This window comes from Myotis myotis, unplaced genomic scaffold, assembly GCF_014108235.1.
Source record: "Myotis myotis isolate mMyoMyo1 unplaced genomic scaffold, mMyoMyo1.p scaffold_m19_p_2, whole genome shotgun sequence".
NCBI classification, from domain to species: Eukaryota; Metazoa; Chordata; class Mammalia; order Chiroptera; family Vespertilionidae; genus Myotis; species Myotis myotis.
Genome location: NW_023416324.1, coordinates 139,390,930 through 139,416,690, shown reverse-complemented (window position 1 = coordinate 139,416,690; position 25,761 = coordinate 139,390,930). Strand labels below are relative to the sequence as shown.

At 39.8% G+C, this 25,761-nt stretch overlaps 1 protein-coding gene across 1 annotated transcript; it reads right to left on the bottom strand.

The window, feature by feature from the left end:
• Window positions 1–2,136: 2,136 nt before the first annotated feature.
• On the bottom strand, window positions 2,137–25,761 carry CEP97 (centrosomal protein 97). Its single transcript, XM_036351886.1, has 11 exons — window positions 25,637–25,761; window positions 23,470–23,612; window positions 22,486–22,644; window positions 21,142–21,243; window positions 19,503–19,616; window positions 18,785–18,951; window positions 13,208–13,372; window positions 10,910–11,034; window positions 9,527–10,295; window positions 5,928–6,003; window positions 2,137–4,525 (listed from the first exon to the last, which is right to left on the bottom strand). Exons 1-11 carry the CDS (start codon window positions 25,677–25,679, stop codon window positions 3,821–3,823), a joined length of 2,568 nt encoding a protein of 855 aa, XP_036207779.1. The 5' UTR covers window positions 25,680–25,761; the 3' UTR covers window positions 2,137–3,820.

The following is a 25,761-nucleotide window of genomic DNA, read 5'->3' as shown; positions in this document are numbered from 1 at the left end:
TGTCCAGAAGGACGTCTGGTCTAATTAGCATTTATGCTTTTATTATTAGAGATATGGATCAACTATTATAATTGGAGCTTTCTGCAAACCAGGAGAGTTAAAACTTTGGCATCTGTTGTTCTGTAAAACTGAAGATGAAATATAATCAAACTCAGCATTTCACTAGAAAATTTTATATGTCTCAGAAACTTGTTATACTTGTCATCAAATAAATGGACTCCAAGATTCAGCTATTCTTTAAAATGTTTTGTTTCTACTATTGCTCTTTAAAAACCATTTTAAATCAAATTAAATTTCTTAGAGAAAATTCACTCAGAGTTCTGAATGAATTGTGTGTTTCTTTTTTTAAAAAAACTTTGTCTTGAGGGGTAGAGTTCTAGCTCTCAGAAATTTCTGTTCTCTTTCAAAGAGAATGGAAAATACATGAGATTTTCTTACTGACTCACTAAATATAAAGATTAATAGTGTATAATAAACTTTGGAACACAATTTTTAAGTTTTCAGTTTATTTACTACTAACTAGCTATAACATCACACAAGTTATTTAATCTCTCTGTGCCTTAATATCATCTTTACCAAAGACATTAGGATGAATAATCTCTAAGGTTCCTTCCAATTCTCACATGGTATAATTTTGTGCTTCTGCAGAGGTATCTACTTAATGCATTGACTTTTCCATAAATCAAGAGAACTAATATGAACTAAAATAACACAGCTGAATTAAATTTCTCCTATAAGAAAAAACACAAAGACCGTGTTAAAGGTCAACTTCCCAAACTCTATTAGACCCATTCCCTCTCTAGTCAGACCAATGAACAGCCCATAGAATTAAAAACCAAATATTTTAGTTAAATAAATAATTTTAAATTACATTGTAAGCCTATTAAATATTTAAAATATATTAACTCTATGCCAGTTTTCTAATTTACATTATTTTCATTCTATCTACATTCAAGATAATCTGTAAAGTTAATGTAGGGGGCTACTTAATATTCTTGCACTTCAAAACACTAGTAAAGTTAAATCAGTGGTTCCCAACCTTTTTTTGGCCATTCCTCTGCCCCCCCGCCCCCAACACACACCTAAACATCTCTAAAATCCTGATGCCGCGCCCCCCCCCGCCCCCCGCCCAGTGACATATAATTCTTATTATTCACAAAGTGAACTCCTATTCACGTGGAGGAAGCCTAAAAGGCCATTAACTTGGTCTAAACCAGCTTCTAAAGAACATGGCTTCCATGAAAGAGAAAAATAAAAGAACAAAAAGGACAGTTGAAGTACTGAGGAAGAAATCACTAAGAAGTTGTTTAAAAAAATAATAATATGAAGTGATATGAAAAAACAGCAAAGTTTCAAAACATAATAGAGAGTTGAAATGCATAAATATGTCACAATATATATTTATATACTGTATATGAGGCCCCTAGAAGCATGAGAAATGCAAAAAATTCACGGTTAATAACTCATTCTTGAATTGCCCCCTTGTGGTTAAATAGAAGGAGGAGTTAAATATAATGAAGAGCAGGATATTAGTCACATATGATATCAATTTTAAATATATTTTTATTGATTTCAGAGATGAAGAGAGAGGGAGATAGAAACATCAATGATGAGAGAGATCATTGATTCGCTGCCTCCTGTGTACCCCTTTCTAGGGATCGAGCCTGCAACCCAGGCATGTGTCCTGACTGGGAATCGAACAGTGACCTCTTGGTTCATAGGCCCATGCTCAACCACTGAGAACACTGGCTGGGCTATTCTGTCAATTTTAAAATATAAGTATGCTGAATACTATTTATCCGCTAGAAAAACAAAGGAAAGGTAAAAAAGGAAATCTTACTGACAAATGCTCACGCTCAAATGAATATAGCTGTGTTTTGCCATTTCTTAAAAAAAGAGAAGAGGGACAAGATGTTGGCAGTAACCTTAACCTACTTAATCAATACTAAACCAGGACATTTCAGGAGCTTTAGTGAGAAATTAATGAATCATTTAGCAGCATTTTTGGAACCAGTGTAGTGCAATTTGATTTTTCTTTGTCTAACAATGGGCAGCAATGAGGCACTTAACTGTAAAATAGAAAAATAGGGACTATTTAAGAAATTAAAAATCATTCATAAAAGATTATTAGCATTATTCAAAAAGCAAAAAAATCTATTTTTATTTAACATGCTTTCAACATTACACAAGCTTCACTAGGAAAAATACTTTTGAACATAAGACTGCTGTTCAGTTTATAAGAGACAGCAAATAATTCCTTTTCAAGAGATTTTTGGATTTCTGAGAATGAAATTCAAGTCTTCTTAACCTGAGTGCTACATATTTATAAACTGAGAAAAATACATCTTACCCATACTGGAGAAATGTTTCTAACTATCAGCAAAGAATAACATGTGATCCCTGACCTTATTCTTGAAGGATCAGAAGTTTTTATTATATATAACTTTAAAGAAGGGGACCTATGACTGTCACAGAATAAATAGGTATTTAGCACCTAAATTTAGAGAATAAGTATTGCCTTCATTTCAAATAGTTGTATGTCCACAGATTGGGGAAAATCAGATATGAATTGTTTAATTGTATTAGAACATTCTCAAAGATTAAAATATCAAGCTTCCAAAAAATTATCCTTCATTTGCATATACATGTACTTGTAATATTCAAACACAATATTATCACTTCTTCTCAGAGTTACAGATACATATTCTTTTTAACAAGTAAAAATAAGTGAGGTTTATTTCTTTTTATTCACTGTTAAACTGTTTTGCAAATGTGGCACCTTTTTCAGAGATTTAGATAGAAAATAGTTCTTAAAAAAAAGTCACCATATTCTACCACTAGTATCATTTTAAATGTTCTTCATTAAGACACAGAAATCAAACATGAACTAAATGACACAGATCTTCTGCTGAAATACAAATGCAAATATAAAGCAGTATACAAGATGAACAGACATGAATTTCTGGCAATATATTGGCACACACATACTTATCTGTGAGGTAAAAAAAAGGACTGAATGAAAAGATAACAAAGGTTTGTCATGACATTTTTCCAAATGAATAAAGCCTAGTGTATTTGCTTTCTTCATATCTGAGAGAAATATTCTTATATTGCCTCTTTAAATAAGCTTGATTTTAATTATGGATGGAACATTTGGCTTCATATGTTAAAACTGATACATGATATACACTAAAGTTTTCCATGAGACAATTTAATCATCCCTACTGAAAAATTCTATAATCTTACCTTCTTCCCCTATTTGCTTATAAAAAAGTTTTCCTTGACTCATAAGGGAGGAAAAAAGGCTTAAAACACAAGGTCTTCCCTGAAGGAGGCTGGCAAATTTCAATACTTCACAATCCTCACATATGTTGTTTACCTTTATTTTAACTAACTGCATTCTTAACCACACAATTAATTTCCTCACACAGAGGAGTCAAATTCTCTTATTTATATCTTTAAGGTAAATTTTTCTATCTTATTTAAGATATTCTAATATATTTTTGAAAGCAAATGAATACATAAAAAAGCAGAAACACTACTGATGCAATCAGTTAAGAAATAAAGTGCCTATAGCTTCCAATATAAATATTGCTTGATACATTACAGCTAAGTAAAAAAGGCTAACCCAGTCGATATGAAGATTGACTTCAGTATCTAGAATGTGGAAAATATGAGACAAGAATATACATTCTATATAAATAATAACAAAAGTGAGGGTATATTCAAATTCCCCTTCAAAAAAAGAAAGAAAGAAAAGCAACTGAAAATATTCCTACGAAAAATTAAGTGGATTCTGCTTCCAAAGCACCCAGGCATGCTATACAGTAATACCAACATGCAATACCTGAAATGCAGAATCACACTCTGACTGCTGCCCTTCAACTTCCGCATTTAATTTACGATCCTCTGGTGTCTGGCTGATTTCATCTTGCAAAGCAGGAGATATGACATGAATACCATCTACAGAAGCATTGTCAGACAAGGCATCTAACTTTTCAGGGGATTGAGCTATGTGATGCGTACTATCTCCTGCCCCTTCAGCAAAATTTGTCCTCTCCTCTGAGTCTTCCAGCTGTTGAACTGAAGTTAAATACTGTTCAAGCAGATTATTATCCTGCTCACTGCTTGAGCTTTCCTTACTCCACTCACCATGTTCTTCACTAACGTCCGCTATACCTGACTTTCTGTGATGCCTGACTGTGTCAGTAGAATTCCCTATTATCGAACTTTCAGTGCTTTCTCTGGAACTTTTTTCAAAATCCAAAGAATCCTGCAAACAGTGAACTTCTTCTGCTAGGGAGGAATGAAAACCAGAGTCTGGAAATTCCGGTAAGTATTTCTTTTGAGGAGCTTCATCAGGAGCAACAAACCAGTCCAAATTTTGATCAGAAGAGGGCTCCTGGCTTTGGGGGAATAACGGAGGTTCAGATGGCACCAGAGTAGTTGATATAGGAGGAGCATTGGTATGCCAGGTACTTAGACGCTGGTCCACAGTCTGTTGCCAAGCTTGCAGAGACCTTACCTATGAACCAAAGGATGTAGTTTTATTATAAAAGTCATGCCTATTTTATAATTGTCCTTTGAGCTTTATTCCCAACACACATTAAGTTGGTAAATGGAGGCAGCAAAACTGGAACTAGAAGCATCCTGACTTTCCTTACCCTTTTCAAAGCACCTCTCATCTAAACCAGGCTGGCACAATGGTACACTTCCTTGGTCCAAAGCAATTCTCTTGCTTTTACTGGAAAAACAATCAGAAGTACAACAGCACATGTCTAGCTGACTAAGGGGTCAATAATGTACTCAATATACACTGAGGTCCACATAATTAGACAGATTAGAGTCTACTAATATAAGTAGGTTCTCTAATATAAGTAGAGTTTCATTTTAGATATCCATTTGGGATAAGAGTTTAAATATTATCTAACAATATTGTATATACAACTAAAAAATACCTCCAAACACCCTGAGTTCTTGGTAAGATGACCTTTACATTTTTCAAGTACAATGAAGATGTCAAAATTTTACTATAACATCTACAACAAAAAAAGGTAATATGTAGAATTTTTTAGTTTCCCTTTGACTATCCTCCAAGGTAATCATTGATAGCGGTTTGATATTTATCCTTCCAGACATTTTACTATATATTTTCAAATACAAAGTGAGTTTTTAAAATCAAGTGGAGCATCAAGTTCTGCAATTTGCTGTTTTTCACTGAACAGCGTTATCTTGGAGATCTTTCCATGTCAGCCCAGTTATTTTTAACTATTCCATAGCATCCCACAGTATTGTTATTATAACATTTAGTTAAGCACACCCCTAGTAACAGTAATTATAAAACCTTAAAAAAGTTTTTTGAATTTTACAGTATTAAGACCCTATTACAAGAAATTCTTATATAAAAATATTTCCAAGGAATTATCTTAAAAAATATTTGATGGAATATAATTATAGTAAAATCAACTGTCTGCACTGTCCCTAAAGTGTGTTATTATAAGATTCAAACTTTCTCTCCCAAGAAGTCATGTATAGTTTTAGGGCATGCATATTGTAACTATCAAAAATCATGTTAGTCACTTTTCATTCAAATATTACCAAAGGATAAGACAAGATAATTACATAAAACTTCAAATTGGGTTTTTATACCTATGTATTGAAAAGTTATAACAACATCCCTCAATTTAGTCACTTGCTTCATCTTTATACTTCTTTATCTTCCTGTCAAAATTATAATAATATTTTTCAGATTAAGTAAAATGTAACAAAGATCACTTCCTAGTTCCAAGTTAGTGGCAAAGAGTACAAATTACATCCTTGACCTAGGGGAAGGGTGCTTAGTATGCCTAACTACTCTATGACTACCTAAATAAATATAGAACTTTTCTTTGTTCACACATTAGGTAAATCAGCAGGAAGAAGTTTACCTGGTTCCAAAGGAATTTGACAGCCTCTTCTTGTACAAAATTTTTAATACGTTCTTCATCTCTTTCTTTTCTTAATCTATAATAATTCAAATTCCATTATTGACATAAGGAAGGGTGCTTTGACTTGCACTTCTTGTAACAACTAATAAGCACATGCACTGCAGACATTAAAAACCAAATAACAGACCTTTCTACTTTTAAAATATCTAAGCTGGAACAAGTTTTAAACTATGACTGAACAAATAAGTCAAATGAGATGGGACTGAAATTCATATTATATTGGTTCCACAAAGTATTGCCAGTGATGAAAAATACAATATTAAATGGCTCTTTATTTGGCCTCAATTTCCCACCCAAACACACGAGAGGCATCAGCTGCAGAAAGGAGTTAAGGAATAGGATAACAGCGAGAAACACCCTCTAGATTAGCAGGACTAATCCCACAAACTTCAGTTTGCCCCAGTTCCTCATGAGCTTCTTGCTCTCACCAATAAGCCACCTCCACCTCATCCCATCACTTCCCCTTACTCATTCAAGTCAGATCCTGGGCTCACTGCCACCCTCTCCATACTTATGCCTATCACACATCTAAGGCTCCCCTACAGTCTTATCTCCCAGACTGTAACCATCATCTATCTTGTTGTGAATCTCTGACCCAATTCCTCACATTCTCTAGCCCCCCAAGCTCTTCTTCTGTGCCATCTGAGACTCCTGAATTGTAATTAGCCAGCTCCCTTATACAGGGTAGTAGGCTTACAGTTGTTCATGTGGAAAATAATACAATAATTAATCAATAATAATACAATAATGAATTCTGTATTTTTGAGTATTCACAATTGTAAGCCTACTTCTGCCCCACCCTGTATAGTCAACCTCTTAGGTGAACTTTTCCTTGACCAAATCAGACACACTTCTGAGGGCATTGTAGCCCTCTCAAGTGAAAGATATCTTTTTCACTTGTCCATTAGGGTCAGGAGACTACTTCTCACTGATGTGTACAAGCTATTCTTTACCTTCCTCCTTGAGGAACTAAATCTCCCCAAACTCTTTTCAAATGTTGATTTCCCATTATCTGCCTCCATTCACTGAAGTCTCAGCACAGTCTTTCTCACTGCCCCATTCCCATCATCATTTGTGGAGACCTCAACATTCCCATGGATGCTCTAAGAATAATCCACCCTCCTCACTCCTTCTCATTGTCTCATTTGAGTCCCAGTCATTTATTTTGACTACACCATTTTAAAAAAATGGTCTAAAGTACCCACACAAACCACTACCTCCCATCTTCCCAGTTCACCTGCACCCGTCCTCCACCCCAGTGCAACAATCTAGACATCTAATCTTCACCTAGACCTGGTTCATAGGTGGATGCTCAACCACTGAACCACACCAGTCGGGCTCTTACCTCGTTTAAATGCCAAGACCCATCATTATAATAATCACCCCCAAATACCTTCAACTCCTTGCCCTTCCCTCTTTCCCCTTCCATACACACCTAGGAAAAATCATTCCTGTATAGACCAAAGTAACCACCCCCATCAGAATAGAACGGCAGAGAACTGAGGAAAATCATACAACCTGACCTATTGTTTTAAGTTTTCCTCACACTGTCCAGCAATTCTCCTCCATTCCCCTTATAAGTTCATTTTTAAAATGAATACCTCACACCTCTCTCCATAAACCTTCCACACCCTCACTCCTCTCTTCATTTTTAAATGTTGACCACATCTTATACGTCACGATTCAAGAAGGAGAGGCATCCATCACACAGGACTTGCCCATTCCTCAGCATCAAACCTATACCTTATATCTGCTCCAGCCTCAGCCCACTCCCTCTACTTGCACACTGGATCCCTTCCTCTCTAATCTTTTCAAAAACTTCAAGCCTGCATGTCTTTCTTTCCTCTGCACCATCAGTTCTTCCCTCTTTATTGAATCATTTCCATCAATACATAAACATGCTCTTTATCTCCTATCTTTAATTTTTCCCCCCTTAACTCCATATTCTCCTCCAGCTCTTCTCTTCCTCACAGCAACACATCCCAAAAGAGTTAGCTACACTCACTTTCTACCTCTCCTTCACTCTCAACCTATCCCAAACTGCCATCATCCCACAATGCCACCGAAGCTGTTCTTCAGAACCTCACTGGGCAGGAAAGGTTAATTCAGCAGCCTGGAGTGTTCAAACTCTATGTATTCTAAAGACAGAAGTGCCCTTGATTGGCTCCCAGGAGGTAACCTGAAAGCCCTTGGAATGTCCCATCTGGTAAGAGTATCTGTATACATAGGTGGGACTTTGAACTAAACCAGATAGTTTATGCTAACGCTGTGCTTTCTAGTGAATAAGTGTTTTGTTTTTTAAGTTTTACTTATTGATTTTAGAGAGAGAGAGAAGACAGAAACATCAGTTTGTTCTTCAACTTACTTACGCATTCATTGGTTGATTCTTGTATGTACCCTGACTGGAGATCAAACTCACAACCTTGGCGTATTGGGGCAACACTCTAGTCAACTGAACTACCTGGCCAGGGCTGGTGAGTAAGTGTTTTTGCTCACCCTGTATCAGTCTGAATAGTGAAGGTCAGTCACTGTCTATATGGCTGAGCCCTAATAAAAACCCTGGGTATGAAGACTTGAGAGTGATTTCCCTCGTTGGCAGTGCTTCCCAGGTATTGTCACACATCGTTGCTGGGAGAATCAAGCCCTGCCTGTACAACTCCACCAGGAGAGGACACCGAGAAACTTGTGCCAGGTCTCTCCTGGACTCTGCCCCATCCATCTTTCTCCTATGCTGACTTTAATGTGTATCCTAACCTTTCATTATAATAAACCATAATCATGAACAGAATAGCTTTCCAGAGTCCTTTTAGCAAATCACCAAACCTGAAGATAGTCTTGGAGCCCCAACACAGCCACCAATAACCCCAGCTTCTCAATCTAATGCACACTTCTCTATCCTCCCTACAGCACCTCTCTTCTCTCCCAAAACATTCCCCGTTGGAGCTGCGACCACTCCAGCGGTTTTTACCACTCTGGCTGTTCCTTCTCAGTCTCATTTACTGCCTTCTCCTCTCCCACCTGACACTATTAATAGAAGTTGCTGGCTGGAATACTAATACTCAAAATAAATTTTGAAATCCTAATTTTTCTGAGTCAGCAGTCAGTAAAACAAGTGAGCCACAGAATTAAGGCATAATTCCTACCATTGCCCCAGTATTTTAACCCCTTTTAAATTCCTGCTCTTTTCTTTAATTCTCAGGTCACCTAGTTAGTTCTATGTAGACTTTCTCATTTTTATACTTATCCAGTTTTTCTACATTTTCTGTACCTTTGTGTGTTTAGGTTTAGAGATGCCTTATAAGGCATGTACTCACTCAGCATTACTGCTATGCTGCATCTATGTACCGACATGGAGATGCATGTGACAGTGTCTGCCCTCGAGATGCTTTCAGTGTATTGTAGGAGACAAGTTAGCCAAGTGTGGCAACGTGGTATGAATGTGTCCTGAGCACAACAGCACTGATTCAGTGTTCCGAATCAGCTCTAAGAATGACGCCCCCAAAGCAACAGAACAGCACCTGACAGGTCTTTTGACTCACCTCCTGACTTCATCGGTGAGGCAGACAATGTGCTCCTGCATTCTGCGCAGCCGGATTTCATAGCGCACGCCTTTAGCTTGAGGGCTATAGTTCCTGGCATAAAAGCCCCGCCAACAGGCCTGCAGTGTGGTGGCTGCTTCATTCAGTTTCTGAAGGGCAACTTGATCTTGTCCCAAAGCAACAGAGCTCTGGGGGAAAGCCCTGCAAGGAAGCTCTTCTGAAGCAGTTTCAGATATGGTTTCTTTTCTGTCTGGTTTTGTATGTAAGACACTGTGTCCAACTGGCTCGGGAGAAGATAAAAGGCTGTGCATGTCAACTTTCGAGAGAGCACTGGCTACTGCTGGCTCAGGGCAAGGTACCAGCCCACCTTTCTCACTGCCCTCTGCACTGACTGCACTTTTCATCATCTGAACAGAATTCTCATTTGTAGCCCACAAAGCTTTTTCCTCTTCTTTACCCAATTCCTGGTCTTCCTGCCCTTTCACGGCGTCATTTGTACCATCTTCTAGGCCCAAGTCAATGCCTTGAAGCCGCAGCTCAACTGTAGGTGATACTGGGGAGAGTCCTGATGCAACCGGCATAAAAGTAGACTCTGAAGAGAGAAGACTACAGTTCAACTTGTCCTCATCTGTCTGTATGTCTTCCAGGTGCAGGTCATTTCGAGAATACTTTGTAGTATGTAGAGAGGCTGGAAAGTTACTCCTAACGGCATATAATTGATCATCATTACTGCTTATCCCAACCCAAGAATTTACTTGGATGACGGGGTCTAAAAGAATCAACAGAGTATCATTGAAACCACAACATATGTAAAGTTTTTGTTTTTTTTAAATTTCAGCTCCATCAAGGTGTAATTGACATACAAAATTGTAAGATATTGTAAGTATATATTGTGGTGATTTAACATATGTATATGTTGTGAAAGATTCCTGACATCTGGTTAATTAAAACATCAATCACCTCACATATTGTTTGTGTGAGTTAAGATGTATTTTTCAGTTACATCTTTTTAAGAAAATTTAATCCTTGAAATAGAGTAAAATGCAATAAAATGCCTTCATTGATTCCTCCAATAAGCCTAAAACATCAAACCAAATATTTTTAAGAAAATAAATTCTTTCAATAATCATAAGAATAATCAAAGTATCAGATCAATACAAAAAGTGAAGTGCTCTGAATTTTTAAAAATTAGAAAAAATATTTATGATATACATACCTACATATATATGTATGAGTGTGTATACACATATATATAAAATATAAGATCCAAATGACCACTTAAGTTAAAAAACTAATAAAAATTATGAAAATATGCACCTTTTCTGTTTTACGATGCTCAACGGATCAAATAACTTGAAGAAAACAGATGAATTACTTTCTTACCGCACTCCTGGACTGTCTGGCAATCTTGAAGGGGGCTTGAATACTCTGGCGCCTTTGTTTCAGTAGGAGGAAGACAAGACAACTCTTCATTTTGGCTTTGGTTCATTAACTGCCTCTGATGAAACCTAAAAGTCAACAACATCGGATGTGATTTAACAAACACCCAGAAAAGCAAGCTTTTATGCTTCCTATCAGAAAGGTAGAAGTTTACAATCTTCAAAGATAACTCTAATCACCACCAAATTACAAAGTCTCATTCGGAAGCACTGGATAGGAAGGGTTAAGGAACTTATTTTTAAATCACATAGGCAGACAACTCATATACATACACTTGTACAAACATTTAAAGCAGGATCTCTGATTTAAAAAATAAAAGTAACTACTTAATGCTTCTAGCTATATTTCTTTTCTTCTTCTTTTCTGCTCATTCCCCGCCGCCCCCCCACACACACACACACACCCATCCCTTCCCCCTCCCCTCTCCCCTCCAGAGCTGTCTGCCTGCTTTCTTTGCTTGGTAGTTCAGTTAATTCATTAAATTCTACATATGAGTGAAATCATGATACTTGTCTTTCTCTGACTGGCTTATTTCACTTAGCATAATGTTCTCTAGGTCCATCTGTGCTGTTGCAAAGGATAAAATGTTCTTGCTTTTTACGGCAGAGTAGCATTACATTGTGTAAATATACCACAGTTTTTCTTGTCTACTGATGGACACTTGGGCTGCTTTAAATCTTGGCTATCTAAAAGGGTAATATGCTAATTAGACCAGGAGACCTTCTGGACATCCTTCCGGACAAGGCCATGGTGGTGGGGCTGAGGCAGAGGAGGTTAGGGGTGATCAGGCCAGGAGGGGAGGGCAGTTGGGGGCGATCAGGCTGGTGGGTTGGGGCAGTTGGGGTTGAGCAGGCCGGCAGGGGGGAACAGTTGGGGGCAAGCAGGCCAGCAGGGGTGGCAGTTGGGGGCAAGCAGGCCGGTAGTGGGGGGCAGTTGGGGGCAAGCAGGCTGGTGGGGGGGCATTTGGGGGTGAGCAGACTGCAAGGGGGCAGTTGGGGGTGAGTAGGCTGGCAGGGCGGGTAGTTGGGACAAGCAGGCCGGCAGGGGGGGCAGTTGGGGGCGATTAGGCCAACGGGGGTGGGAGGGTAGTTGGGGGTGAGCAGGCCAGCTGGGTAGGCAGTTGGGGGCAATCAGGCCGGCGGGAGGGGGGGGCAGTTGGGGGGAGAGCAGAATGGCAGAGTGGTTAGGGGCAATTGTACAGGCAGGTGAGCGGTTAGGAGCCAGTGGTCCCGGATTATGAGAGGGATGTCCCAGATTGGAGAGGGTGCAGGCCGGACTGAGGGACAGCCCCCTCACCACCACGAATTTCGTGCACCAGGCCACCAGTTGTAAATAACGCTGCAATGAACATAGGGGTACATATATTTTTTCAAATTGGTGTTTTGGGTTTCTTTGGATAAATTCCCAGAAGTGGAATCCCTGGGTCATAAGGCCGTTCCATTTTTAATTTTTTGAGGTAACTCCATACTGCTTTCCACAGTGGCTGCACCAGTCTGCATTCCCACCAACAGTGCACAAAGATTCCCTTTTCTCCATATCCTCAGTAACACTTGTTGTTAGCTATACTTCTTAATGTATTTAAAAACCCAAAAGGAACACCTACATTAAAAGAACAGATCCATTTTTTAAAAAATTCCATCCTCCCATACTGCTTGGCTCTCCCCAGGCATGATTAGCAATGTGGCTGCTGTGGAGCAAACGGGATTGCACTGTGTGGTTCAGTTCCCTGCCCGAATGCTGCAGTGACAAGGGGCCAAAACGCTCAGAAATGTGGGCTGCATATGGATGGAACTGGAGAGCATTATGCTAAGTGAAATAAGCCAGTCAGAGAAGGATAAATACCATATGATCTCACTCATTTGTGGAATATAATGATCAACATACACTGATGAACAAGGACTGATCCAGAGACAGAGAGGCATTGATTGGACTGTCGGGCCTCAGAGGGAAGGTAGGGGAGGGTGGGGGTAAGGGGGAGAGATCAACCAAAGGACTTATATGCAAGCATATAGCCCTAACCAATGGACACGGACAATGGGGGGGTGAGGGCATGAGCGGGGGGTAGGGGATAATGTGGGGATAAGGACACATATGTAATATCTTAATCAATAAAAAATATATTAAAAAAAAAAAAAGGAAATGTGGCCTGCAGCACTGGCCTCAGTCCCACTGACCCCGCAGCAAAGACTCAGAGGTATTTTCACTGTGAATTCATCAGCTGCTATAAACAAGTGGGCTCACCTCTGCTTGCTCAGAATCTTCTCTAGCTTGGCATCCTCTGCTGTTTGAAGACCCAGTGTAGAAGTGAGAGGACAGACCAGAGCTAGATACTGGACAAGCTGGACATGCTGGCCAGGCCGATATGCTCTCCCCTTGCCTTGACTATAGAGCCATTCAGCTTTCAAACTGGAATTGGGGGACATAAAGAGAAGGTGACACCAGGTAGATAGTACTAGTATACAATTTTAAGCAACATGATCTCCCATCTTAATTACCTTTATAGCATTTGTTGGATGTTTTTCATAAATAAAACTCACTCAACTTTTTAATCGATCCTTCTGATTCACTCCCCTTACTCTTAACATGACTCAAACCTTTTTTCTTGTTTAGGGGCATTTCCATAGATTTATACTAATGGTTCGAAATATTTCAAAATTATTTTCAAAGAAGCAATACGTATTCCCTCCATTCACTGTTAAACTGAAGTACCCAAATATATTACAGATGACATGTGATAATAGTATTATAGTTATTTCTTGAAGAGCCTTTATCTTTTAGAGATATATACTGAAATATTCATATGAAATTATATGTAATCTGAGATCTGCTTAAAAGTAACACAGGAGAAGAGGAAGTAGGTGAAGTATGTTTAAATGAACAAGGTTGGCCATGAGTTGAAAACCACTAAAGTTAGATATTGGATTTGTGGGAGGTCATTCTATTAGTTTATTTTTTCACTAGAGGCCCTGTGCATGGATTCGTACATGGGTGGGGTTCCTCGGCCTGGACAGTGATCAAGGCCAATCGAGGCCCAGCCAGGGGGAGGGACCGCAGGAGGTTGGCTGGCTGCAGGAGGTTGGCCAGCCACAGGAGGTTGGCTGTGGGAGCACACTGACCACCAGGGGGCAGCTCCTGCATTGAGTATCTGCCCCCTGGTGGTCAGTGCGTCATCATAGCGACTGGTCGACCAGTTGTTCAGTCAACAAGTTGTAAGGGTCACTTAGGCTTTTATATATATAGACACATGTTTGAATTGGTTTATTTATTTATTTTTGTTTAACATGCCATTGCCTTAATTTTGCCATTCTTAAACCTGGCCCTCAACTTGAAGTTGAGGTTGGATCATTTTGATATACTTTGTTTCTCTGTTTTTATACAATTAGCTAAGCATTGCAGATAGTTTGAAAATCACTGCCAATTCACGACTATTTCCTTGGACCTTCATATCAAGGTATCCACATCATACAAACTGTACTGTCCAAAACTGTCAAGCCACCCAAGGTCTATTATGGACTGAAGAGAAACTGTCCTCTTGATAACTGGTTAAATCCTGCAAAAGAGTCATGGTGCAATACAATATAACACGTTTAGTTAGCGATCTTCCAGGGTCACAAGAAAGACAGGACTGCTTTCCTTCAGTGAGATATGTGGTATGCCAAGTAGATTAACTCAAGTCAGGTAACCCATTCTTAGTCAAATAAAATGTTTATTCTATTTCATAAAAACAGTTAAAATAAAGATCATTCAGAATCTTCATGAAATCTGCTCTAAGTTTCCATAAGTTCTGCCAAGCAAATCACTTGCTGAAAAGCTCTCCCTTCAAAAAGGTCCACAGCAAATGGCAACTGCCAACTTGAACATAACCAGCGAGCAACACTTCCATGTGGTAGACGGCGTGTAGTCTGGGACGAAGGAGCAACAAAAGTAAAAAGACAAAGAAGGCTCAGGCTCCAGTGCCCCACAGTTTAAGTGTGAGAAAAACCATAAACTGTGGAGCATCAGTGAATGTAAAATGTTTTTCTTGCCTTTGCTTTTCATTCATCAAAAACATACCACTACACAAATGTATGAATCCATAAAATTTTCTCCTGGGTAAAAAACTCCCTGCCAATTAAGATACCATTGCCAACAAAAAGAAAAACAAAATTAACATTCATTCAGCTATAACATGACTTTCAAATCACTGGAATATGATATTTCTCTTGAAATTAAAGGAACAGTTTACATAATATAACAGAAGTAACAACTATTAAAAGAGAAAATGAAAACAACCTGCTCTTTAAAAAAAAAAAAAAAGAGTATTGAATAAAATGATACTGGTATTTGCTTTTAAAATACTCTAACAAGCCATAACTGGTTTGGCTCAGTGGACAGAGCGCCGGCCTATAGACTTAAGGGTCCCAGGTTTGATTCTGGTCAAGGGCATGTACTTTGGTTGCGGGCACATCCCCAGTGGGAGGTATGCAGGATCGATGTTTCTAACTCTCTATCCCTCTCCCTTCCTCTCTGTAAAAATCAATAAAATATTAAAAAATAAATAAAAATAAAATAAAATACTCTTAACAAAAAAAGTGGGGGATAGATGAAACAGGATCGGCAAAATGCTGGTAACTCTGGAGGCTGCATGGTGGGTACTGAGATGTTCCTATGTTAGGTACTCTCTCTACTTCCCTATATTTTGAATATCTTTTCAAAAAAAAGAGAAACATCTCCAAAGTTCTGCTTCCTAACTAGGCTCTGATCTCTAAGCAACAGAGGCGTAGTTGTGTCCTGTAAATAGTTAAACAGATGGAAACAAATTCAGAAAGAAATCCAAATTCTCAGGTGCTATACAAAGGTGCTGGTCTTTCCACGGCTGCCCTTCTCCCACAGAAAGCACTAGCCAAAGCACCACAGGGGAGTGACTGCTCAGTGACTCTTTCTATGACACACACACTTAAGATGTGGCTACCTGAAGTCATCCGAGAAACTAGGATACTTCTCATGAGGGAGAAAATTTAACCTGGATGTTTTTAGGAAATAACAGGCTGAGTACATATGAAAACTGGAAAGTCCTTCCTATCCTCAGGACAATCCCCCAGATTGACCAGGAGGACGTTTTGAACACTGCGCAGGCTACTCAATGATTTTTAAGACAATAGTTCTCCCTTAGCCTAATTCCTCCCCCCTGAATAGCATATTTCCAGAGATACTTTAAAACATGGGAGTACAGTGTAGACTCCAGGGTTGTCGCAGACATCACCTGCAATAGCATTTTTCTCACTAGTGTGGCATCAATAACAATCTAGATTCTTTAGCCTGAATATTTCTCTTTACCCATTCTTCCATGGACTGGCATTTGGGTCATTTCCCAAATGTTCCAAAGAGCTCCCAGTGTTTGAAGCTATTATGAATAGGCTGCTATGGACACGCTTGTACATATCTTTTGGTAGACAGAGCACCCATTTCTGTAGGGTATAGACCAGAAGTCAAATTGTTGGGCTACAGGGAATGTATCTGTATGTTTAGCTTCAGTAAATACTGCCAGTTTTTCAAAGTGATTGAATCACGTACATTCCTAGAACAGTGTATGAGAGTCCCAATTGCTCCACATACTCACCAACACTTATTTGTGAGTATTGTCCATCCTTTTAATTTCAGCTACTCTGGCGGGAGCTGGTTGATTTACAGACTCCATAATAACCAGGAAAGATAATAATCTTTCTGGATTATCAAAAAGTCAAAATAGCCCTAGCTGGTTAGGCTCGGTGGTTAGAGTGTTGGCCTGCGGACTAAAGGGTCACAGGTTAGATCCTGGTCAAGTGCACGTATCTCGGTTGCAGGCTCAATCTCATGCCCCAGTCAGAGTGTGTGCAGGAGGCAACCAATCGATGTTTCTCTCTGTTTCTCCCCCTCCCTTCCATTCTTTCTAAAAAATCAGTAGAAAAATATCGTCAGGTGAGGATTAACAACAACAACAACAACTAAAAGCCAATACAATGGTTATCTCTAGCAGGGAGGGGAGTTTTATGATGGGGGTGGGGCAAAGGAGATCTCTGGAGTGCTGGCTGTTCCATACTCTCAGTGGGGATGATATGGGTATTTGTAAATATCATTTTTGAGACTAGACCTGAATTATGAAACTTTGTTTTCTTTTTAATCTGGGGGAAAAGAACTCATCTGAGAAAGGGTTGTTATTGTGCTGCCCTCCCCCTCTGCCTCCCTCCAGACTTTAGTGCAGGACCCTCACACAAAGGGAGGCTACCCAAGTGAATGCACTGTTCCCTACCCCCTAGAGTCTCTGAAGTTAAACATTTGTAAAACATTACACAGGAAGTTCAAAGAAGTACAAATTTCCTGAAAGTCACCTATTAAAACCACTTTCACAGTGTAGAAACATAGCCTTTGCATTATTATTCAGACTTAACAAATATTTTGTTTCTTAACACTTGCTTTAGTTCCTTCAAATCACTTCAATCCCTACTCCCTATCCAAAAGTAATGACTTATCATTTATTAAGCACCTAGTGTATGACCAGGTGCTATTTATAGCCTCTATCCTCATTACCTTGAAAGTGAGGTAGTACTCCCCACGTTTGACAGATGGGAGACTAAGGCTTGGAGAAGCCAAGGGCCCTGCCCAGGCCACACAGCTAATGGGCGGCAGGGAAAGATGATGAAGCCTTCTCTTGTCTCTCTTCACCAGGGCTCATCTCCCTTTCAGGTCTCTCTTTATGCCAGACTCTCATTTCTAACCATCCCTCCATGCTGCCTCCCACATGTGAAAATGTTGCCTACTCCCACAGAAAAATCCAAAAACTTCTTTCGCTTAAAGAAAGATCTGGAGAAGATAATCCAAGTAAATCCATATTCCAGCTTTAGAACTACCCACAGTTGGAAACAAAATAAGGTTCATGCGTACATGGCAACACTTACTACAGGATAAAAGAAAAAGCCACACTTTTTGGTAGGCAAACTAGACTTGACATATGTCCCCCACCCCGCACCAGCACCACCACTGTGTAGCTCCTGGCTGCTATTCCTCACTGCCCCTCGCCCGATTCAGCAACTAGACGAAACTGCAGGGAAAAGAAAAGGAAAACCCTGTGATCTACCACTCATCCCCTCATTAGGAAACCCCTCAAGGGCCTGCTGCCAGTCTCCAGGACAGAAGAGCAAAAAAAGGTGAGGAAGAATGTATGTGCTGAGTCTATAATGGCATGTATATGCATTGAGAGGAGGAAGTGAAATGAGGCACAGAGATGAGAATAAACTCATTTCAGTTCTCACAATCCCCTAACTCCAACCACTTTGCCCACATCCTAGTTCCTTACCTCCCCTAAGCCTCTAATTCCACTGATCATGTGCCAGCATCCAAAAGACCCCACCAGGCAGGGTCCCAACTCCAAGGTGCGAAAACCATCAATGATCTACAGATGAGGGAGTCCTCATTTCTACTGCTTCCCAGGTAGGAAAAGGGGAGGACCAATCAGCATGTCTGCTACCAGCTCCCAACTGGAACTGCATACATTTTCCCACAGAGTCTCTGTTATAAAGGGTAGTTGGGTCCTAAGTTATTTTTAATTCTGCCTTACGTATCTGGTGAATTGCAAGCTTTTGTGGGACTGATCTGAGACCCAACCTCTGGAACTGAAATTCTTTTGTAGAAAGGATAGAAAATCCTAAGTGAACAGCACAGAGTCTGCTATATGACTGCACAAGGATATTTATTTTAAATGCACATTTAAATAAATATTCAGTTTATTAATCTGTCAAAAGCTAGAAATGGTCTTTTTAGTAACTTGCATAGTAAATGTGATGTTAAAAAGGTCATGTTCACCTTTCTTTCTGAGAAATCACATATCCATCCAGGACTCTGAGGCTTAAGCACCAGCTGACGATGTACGGCCGATAGTCGAACCCTGGAATGGAAGGTGTTGCCATCACACAAGGATTGCTCATGATCGACAACTGTTCCAATTCAGTTAAGGATGCCAAAAAAGAGATCTGGAACAAAGGATATGTCTGTTGAACAAATCGGACTATTCAGTGTCAAGCGCAAGGCTTTCGTGATTACACATCTTTGGCAATTTGAGAATGTAACAATTCCCCTCTTGTTCTGAAAAGCGACAAGTAACACTCTTATATTATCCACCGACTTCCAAATTCCAACGATATGGCCATCTGCCCTTGCTGCACAATGCCGCTTAGAAAGCATCAGCACTGCTTCCCAGCAGACAACTGAAAGCCTAATAGCAGCCAGAGGATGGTGCACAGTGTGCCTTAACCTTTTTAGTGTAGATGTCCCTCTACCTCCAATCACTTACAAATGGAATAACTGCACATTACATATGAAACTATGCTTTCATGATCCACTGACATTAAGAAAAAAATGCAAAGAAAAATAATGATCAGCTAGAGCCAGTGTTTCATCTTGATGCAGTTTCTTCCAAGAGGCTCACAGTCCAACAGTGAGCTCACAACTTTCTCCTGTGTTTCTCCTCCTTTCTCACAAATTTGCAGCTTCTTGGTTTCCAGAGAACACCCTCAAATTTTACCTCATTTAAGTCCCGAATTCCATTTTCCGCCAAAGAAAGGATAGCAAGACTCCTCGGTAGATAAGCTGGTACCATTCTAAGAGAGGTGATGATGTTTCCATGTAAAAGCAGGGTCTTAAAAGTAAAAACAACATGACTTACAAATGAAAAGATTATAAATGAATGGGTCTATTTTGACAAAAACCAAAATGGTATGTGTGAAAACAGGGACCTATTTTATTATACATCTCATAGCAGACAAATCAAAGACTTAGTGGTAGAAGAGTCATGGGTTGTTGTCTGGTCCTCTCTCTTTTCTTGTCCACATTCTAAGCCTAAGAAAGTTTGCAGACTTGTCCAAGAACACATGCTAGGTGTAGCAACTAGCATTTCATGAGATTTAGTTTATTAAAACTTGAGCAATTTCCAACAAACGGTTCATTACTTTTTAAAACATCAATATAGAGGTTGAGAAAGAAACAGAAAGAAAACACTTATTAAAACAACCATGTATAAAGCAAATTTTCCAAAAGAGAAGGAGGAAGGGAGAAAGAAAGGGAGGGAGGAAGAGCGGAAGGGAGGGAGGAGAAGAGAGAAAGAGAGGGAGGGAACACACAATCCATAATTTGCTCTAATTCCCCTGATCATGTGCCAGCGTCCAAAAGATCCCATTAGGCAGGGATCCCAACTCCAAGGTGCAAAAACTATCCATGATCTAGAGATGAGAGAGTCCTCATTCCTACTGCTTCAGGAAAAAGGGCGGACCAATCAGCATGTCCGCTACCAGCTCCAAACTGGAACTCTGCATGCATTTTCCCACAGAGTCTCTGTATTCTCTTGGAAACTAAAAGATTGATCAAGCTATCATGTGCTACTCGCAGATGAAGCTCACTCAAGGTCAGCAACAATGAGGAACCAAAATCTCTCTGAACACCCAGATTCTGATAAGATAATCATGCCTCCATTTCAGAAAAAAAAAAGTTTAATCATTTTCAGTTCATTTGAATTCTCTTAGTATCTGACTAAATCAAATTGTTTAGAGTAACTACTGCATGTTCTGCTAAAGATGTGGGGAAAGCTGAGATATATCACTTCTTCTAAAGCTTAATGAGTTCATCTAATATTAATATCCAATGAAGCAAAAATATGGAAAATGCCTACATATGTCTTTTGAAGCTGTGAGTTCAACTGTTACTTATTTGGTTGCATGATATATTTTCCTCCATAAAATGTGCTATATGGTACAGGTTTATTTTTTAAAATTAAAGTGAAGATAATTTTGATAACTTAATAATACCTGTTCCTAAAAAACAACAGCAATTCCGAGCGTCAAGAACACAGGCTCATGTTCAGGAATAATTATGCTCAACCTCGCCAATATGCTATGTACTTACTGCAAAGCTGTAGCAGGCTGGTTGGACATGAAGGGAATTTCATTTTGAAGGATAGTAAATAAGAATTAACCCTAATTACAATCACCAGTTTTAATTACATCAGTTATAGACACTAAAAACAAAAAGTTTCACACTGTAATAGAATTTTTATTGTAATGAACACAGTCTGTTCTTCATATGTAGCAGGCTGCTTTAAAGTCAAACAGATAACTTTCTATTGGCATTTTAGTATAAAATTTCAGAAATGACATAGAACACACACTTACCTTCAGTGATACCAATTTAGATATATCACCTATCTGGGGTAAGTTATTGTCTGATAAATCGAGGTGCTGTAGAGCTGTGCAGCTACTGATTTGCTCCATGGCCTAGCACAAGAAAATTATTATGTCAGTTCACGCAAACAAAATCAAAATAAAGCAACTTGCTTGGTTTCTTGTAGCTGAGTCTCCTGCCTCCTCTGCTTATTTATTTATTTATTTTTAAAAATATATTCTTTATTGATTTCAGAGAGGAAGGGAGAAGGAGAGATAGAAACATCAATGATGAGAGAGAATCATCGATCGGCTGCCTCCTGCAGGCCCCCTCCTGGGGATTAAGCCCCCAACCCGGGCATGTGCCCTTGACTGGAATCAAACCTGGGACCCTTCAGTCCGCAGGCCAACGCTCTATCCACTGAGCCAAACCAGCTAGGGCTCCTCTGCTATTACTGGAAGCAGAGGAGTGGTGTTTAGCAAGAAAAAGAGAAAACAATGCTAACAGAATTTGGCAAAATGTTATGGAGCAAGCTCCCACCTTCATTATTGCTCTCAGAGTAGAGGATCACATCATCCCAGATATTCAGAAATTAAAGAAACCATAGTGATGTCACATGATAGCTGAGAGGGCAAGGATGTTACAAGTTAAGAGGGGAGCCAAACTCCCTGGATTCACATCCTGACTGTAATCCTGGCTGTGTGACCTCAGGCAAGTTACTTAACTTCTCTACTCTTTGGTTTCCTCATCTATATAATGGGCATAATGACACTACCTACCTCATAGGCTGTCATGAGACTGAGTTAATACAGTTAAACTGCTTAGAATAGTACCTAGGCTAAATTAATTGTTCAATAAAAGTCAGCTGTTAATAATATCATTTAATCCATCCCCTCATCTAGCATATCAAAATGTAAGACACAGAGATATTTATTAACTTGCCCAAAATTATAGAGCTCCTAAATGGTGGAAGCAGGATTAGAATTCAGAACCCCACTTTTAAAACAGTGTATTCTCCACTATACCATTAAAATTTACTTAAAGCTTAATGAAGCATAATATAGTCTTTCTCCTAACATTTCATTCTGTTTGATCCATTTTTCTAAGTATAAAATAGATTCCTTGTTCACATTTAAAAGAATATTATACTGTGTTATGTGTTTCAAAATAAGGTTTTTTTAGTTTATGTTAACTGAAATTATCCCTGCACAGTGTGAGCGGGAACTTTCATTTTTTTACTCTATTCATTTCTAAACTGCTTGAATTTATTTTTTACAGTGAATACTTTTGTAAATTGAAAAAACCTCAAACATAATTACTTAAAAAACCCCACAAAACAAAAAAACCCAGTTCACCTTGAGATTATTTCCTGCCAAATTCAGCCACTCCAAATGTACTAGTTCTTTTAGCCCTTCCACATAGCCAATGCTATTATGAGGCAAATTTAACACCCGGAGTTGGGTCAGTTTGGCTACACCCATCATCCGTACCAGCCGATTATTAGCCACTGACAACTGTGGAAAGGAAACATATCATTACTCTTCGGAATAAAATATATAGATTATTTTCACATTAGGGTGCTTAAAAAGATTTGTTTATATAGCCAAACATGTCCAAATATATAAACCCAATCTGTACTTTTCACATATGCTGTTTAGGTATATATTCTAGAGCAGGGGTCCTCAAACTTTTTAAACAGGGGGCCAGTTCACTGTCCCTCAGACCGTTGGAGGGCCGGACTATAGTTTAAAAAAAAACTATGAACAAATTCCTATGCAAACAGCAGCGGCAAAAACACCCGGCGGGCCGGATAAACGTTTAGTTTGAGGACCCCTACTCTAGAGTAACTATTAGCTTGTTGGTGCTGCTGCTGCTACTCCTAAGCAATGGAAAATACACATAACCCTCAGCAATAGCATCTCCTCCAATTACTAAAGGGAAAGCACTGTTAACACAGCAACTACTTGAGAATACAAGCTCCACAGAATGCAGTCCTTAAATTGTCTCAGTCAAAATCTAGAACAGTGCCAGACATATATGGGGCACCCAATTACATTTGTTGCATGAATGAACCCTTTGCCCCTATCATGAGGTACAAGGCTATCTTAACACAATATTTTGCTAACATAAAATGTTGGCTTTTTAAAAACAAATGCCTCTTTTTCTAGTCCACCCTAAATGTAGCACATATGTGTTCATCTTCAGGAGAAACTGTCATGTAAAGATTTAAGGCAACATTTACTACTTTCCAAGCCTGCACAGTTACTTTTTGCTTGGTTATTTTATTAGATATAATAAACTGGTTCTAATATAACTATTTCTCCAGATACAATACCTACCTGTATTAATCGACTGCATTTCTCAAGATTTTCCAATTTGATAATCTGATTTTTATCCAAAATCAAAGTATGAATGTCAGCATCACAAGGTAAGTTTGCACTTAATTTCTGTAGCCCCTTCCCTGACCAATTGACCACTAACCCTAGAAAAGAGAAAGGAAACTATTAGAAAACACAAATACTACCCCTGAGCACAGGGATGGAATATATATATATATATATATATATATATATATATATATATATAAATAAAAGCCTCAGCAATCGAACAACTGGTCGACCAGTTGTTATGCTGCTCAAGTTCTATGATGAAATACTTTTGAATTCTTCACAGTTAAACATAAACTAGTATTTCCACATTCTGTGGCTAAGTAATGATAGTATTTTTAAGTGGAACTCATCTTTTGCTAGAGATTAACGTACATACAGTCCAACCACCAGTATATCCTATAGCAGTGATGGCGAATCTATGACATGCGTGTCAGAGGTGACACGCGAACTCATTTTTTTGGTTGATTTTTCTTTGTTAAATGGCATTTAAATATATAAAATAAATATAAAAAATATAAGTCTTTGTTTTACTATGGTTGCAAATATCAAAAAATTTCTATATGTGACACGGCACCAGAGTTAAGTTAGGGTTTTTCAAAATGCTGACACGCCGAGCTCAAAAGGTTCGCCATCACTGTCCTATAGTGTCCCAAATCAAAGTATATACTTCAGTTAATTTATCCACAAAATGGGAATAATGCACCTAATTCATTAAATTGATGCGGGGGGGGGGGGGGGGGATGAAAAGAGAGCACTTAGCCCCATCCCTAGCTCACAGCACTCACTAAAGTAATTCGGTACAAAAGATGTTCAAATTCTGGCTCCACTACTTCACCACTGTGGTGTCTTGGGCAAGTTACTGATCTCTTTGGGGCTCACTTTTCTAATCTGTAAGACAGATTTGATAATAATACCTGTCTTATCATGGTGTATACAAAGAAAACAAGATGATGTAAAATAAAATAAAATAAAAAGCAATGGAAACGTCTTCTAGCTCACATAAAACGTGCTCTATAAATGTTTTAATTGCTCCTACTCTAAGCTGCCTTGGGAGGGTTGGGGAGGTGGAGTTTTTGAGAAGCAGATATCAGAGGGAGGCGGGGCCCTGAGAAACTGCCAATTTCACAATTATACCCAAATTAAGACTACGGAGGGAAATAATTACTCGAGAACGCGCTCCTGAAGAGATGCAATGTTTTCCCACTGTCTCTAATGGCTTCTAGCATTTGGGGTTGGGGGCTGGAGGGAGTCATGGGATTTTGAGAATTTGGAGCAAGCTGTGTACTGGGTCCCAAGAAAACGCACAGCTTTTGCACACAATTCCAAGGAGTCCACAGACTGCTTAGAACCACCGATTGCCCCCTGTCCCCCCAAATATAATGAGCCCCTGTTCTAAGCCGTGGAGAAAGGCTCCACTCCACAGCCGGGCCCTCAAACTGACTGCAGAGCCGAGCCTCAGAACTGGAAGCGCTGTAACCAAAACAAAGGAGCTCGGTTCCCGCGGCTCCAGGTCACAGACGCACCCGCGCCCCGCGCCCCGCACCCCGCCGGGCAGCGACCAAACGCGGCCCGCGGGTCCCGTCTGCAGAAGCAGGGGTGCAGAACTGTAGGCTCTGGATCACCCCCAGATTTTATCAGAGCCACCGGACACTTCCAAGAAAGGGTTCAAAGCCAGTCTAGGGAGCTGTGTTTGATAGAGGGTGTCCCGAATGTTCTAGAACTGAGGGAAAGGGGGACAGTAACGTGAGAGCGGGAGATCCTGCAGTTTTCACTTGGGCACCCAGAACTCAAAGTAGACACCCTAGAAAGGTCACCGCAGTCCGAAACCCACCACCCAAGTAGACTAAGGAGCGCGGGATCCGGGGTGCCGGCGCGCAAAGAGCCTTGGGGGCTGTAGTCCCCCGCCCGGGCCTCGCCTCAACGCTGCAGAGCTAGGCAGAGCACGGAGACTACAACTCCCAGAGGGCAGCGCGCCTCCGCGATGTCCACAGGCTCCCATCAAAAGAACTGGTCCAGAACTGCACCCCTAAACCCAGGCTTCTTTTCTCTACCAGGTAATTATTTACTTCAGTTCCACAGAGTAAGGCTTAGGACTCAGGGGTGAGGATCGCCTTACCTTCTCCAGGAGGCAAAGCCGCGTCCACACGCGCTGCCGCCATACTTCCCGCTTGCTAATAACCCCAAGCAACCGTCCTCCAGCGGCTCCACTTGTAGTCGGGCGGAGGGGCGGGAAACTACAGC

What these genes read in the sequence shown, in the direction of transcription:
- CEP97 (XM_036351886.1), bottom strand. Translation starts at nt 25,679, where the DNA reads ATGGCGGCAGCGCGTGTGGACGCGGCTTTGCCTCCTGGAGAAG. An exon ending in GAATTCGGGACTTAAATGAG is followed by an intron (nt 18,952 to 19,502) that starts GTAAAATTTGAG and finishes CCTTTGTTCCAG; the next exon opens with ATCTCTTTTTTGGCATCCTT. An exon ending in CCAGACAGTCCAGGAGTGCG is followed by an intron (nt 10,296 to 10,909) that starts GTAAGAAAGTAA and finishes TGATTCTTTTAG; the next exon opens with ACCCCGTCATCCAAGTAAAT.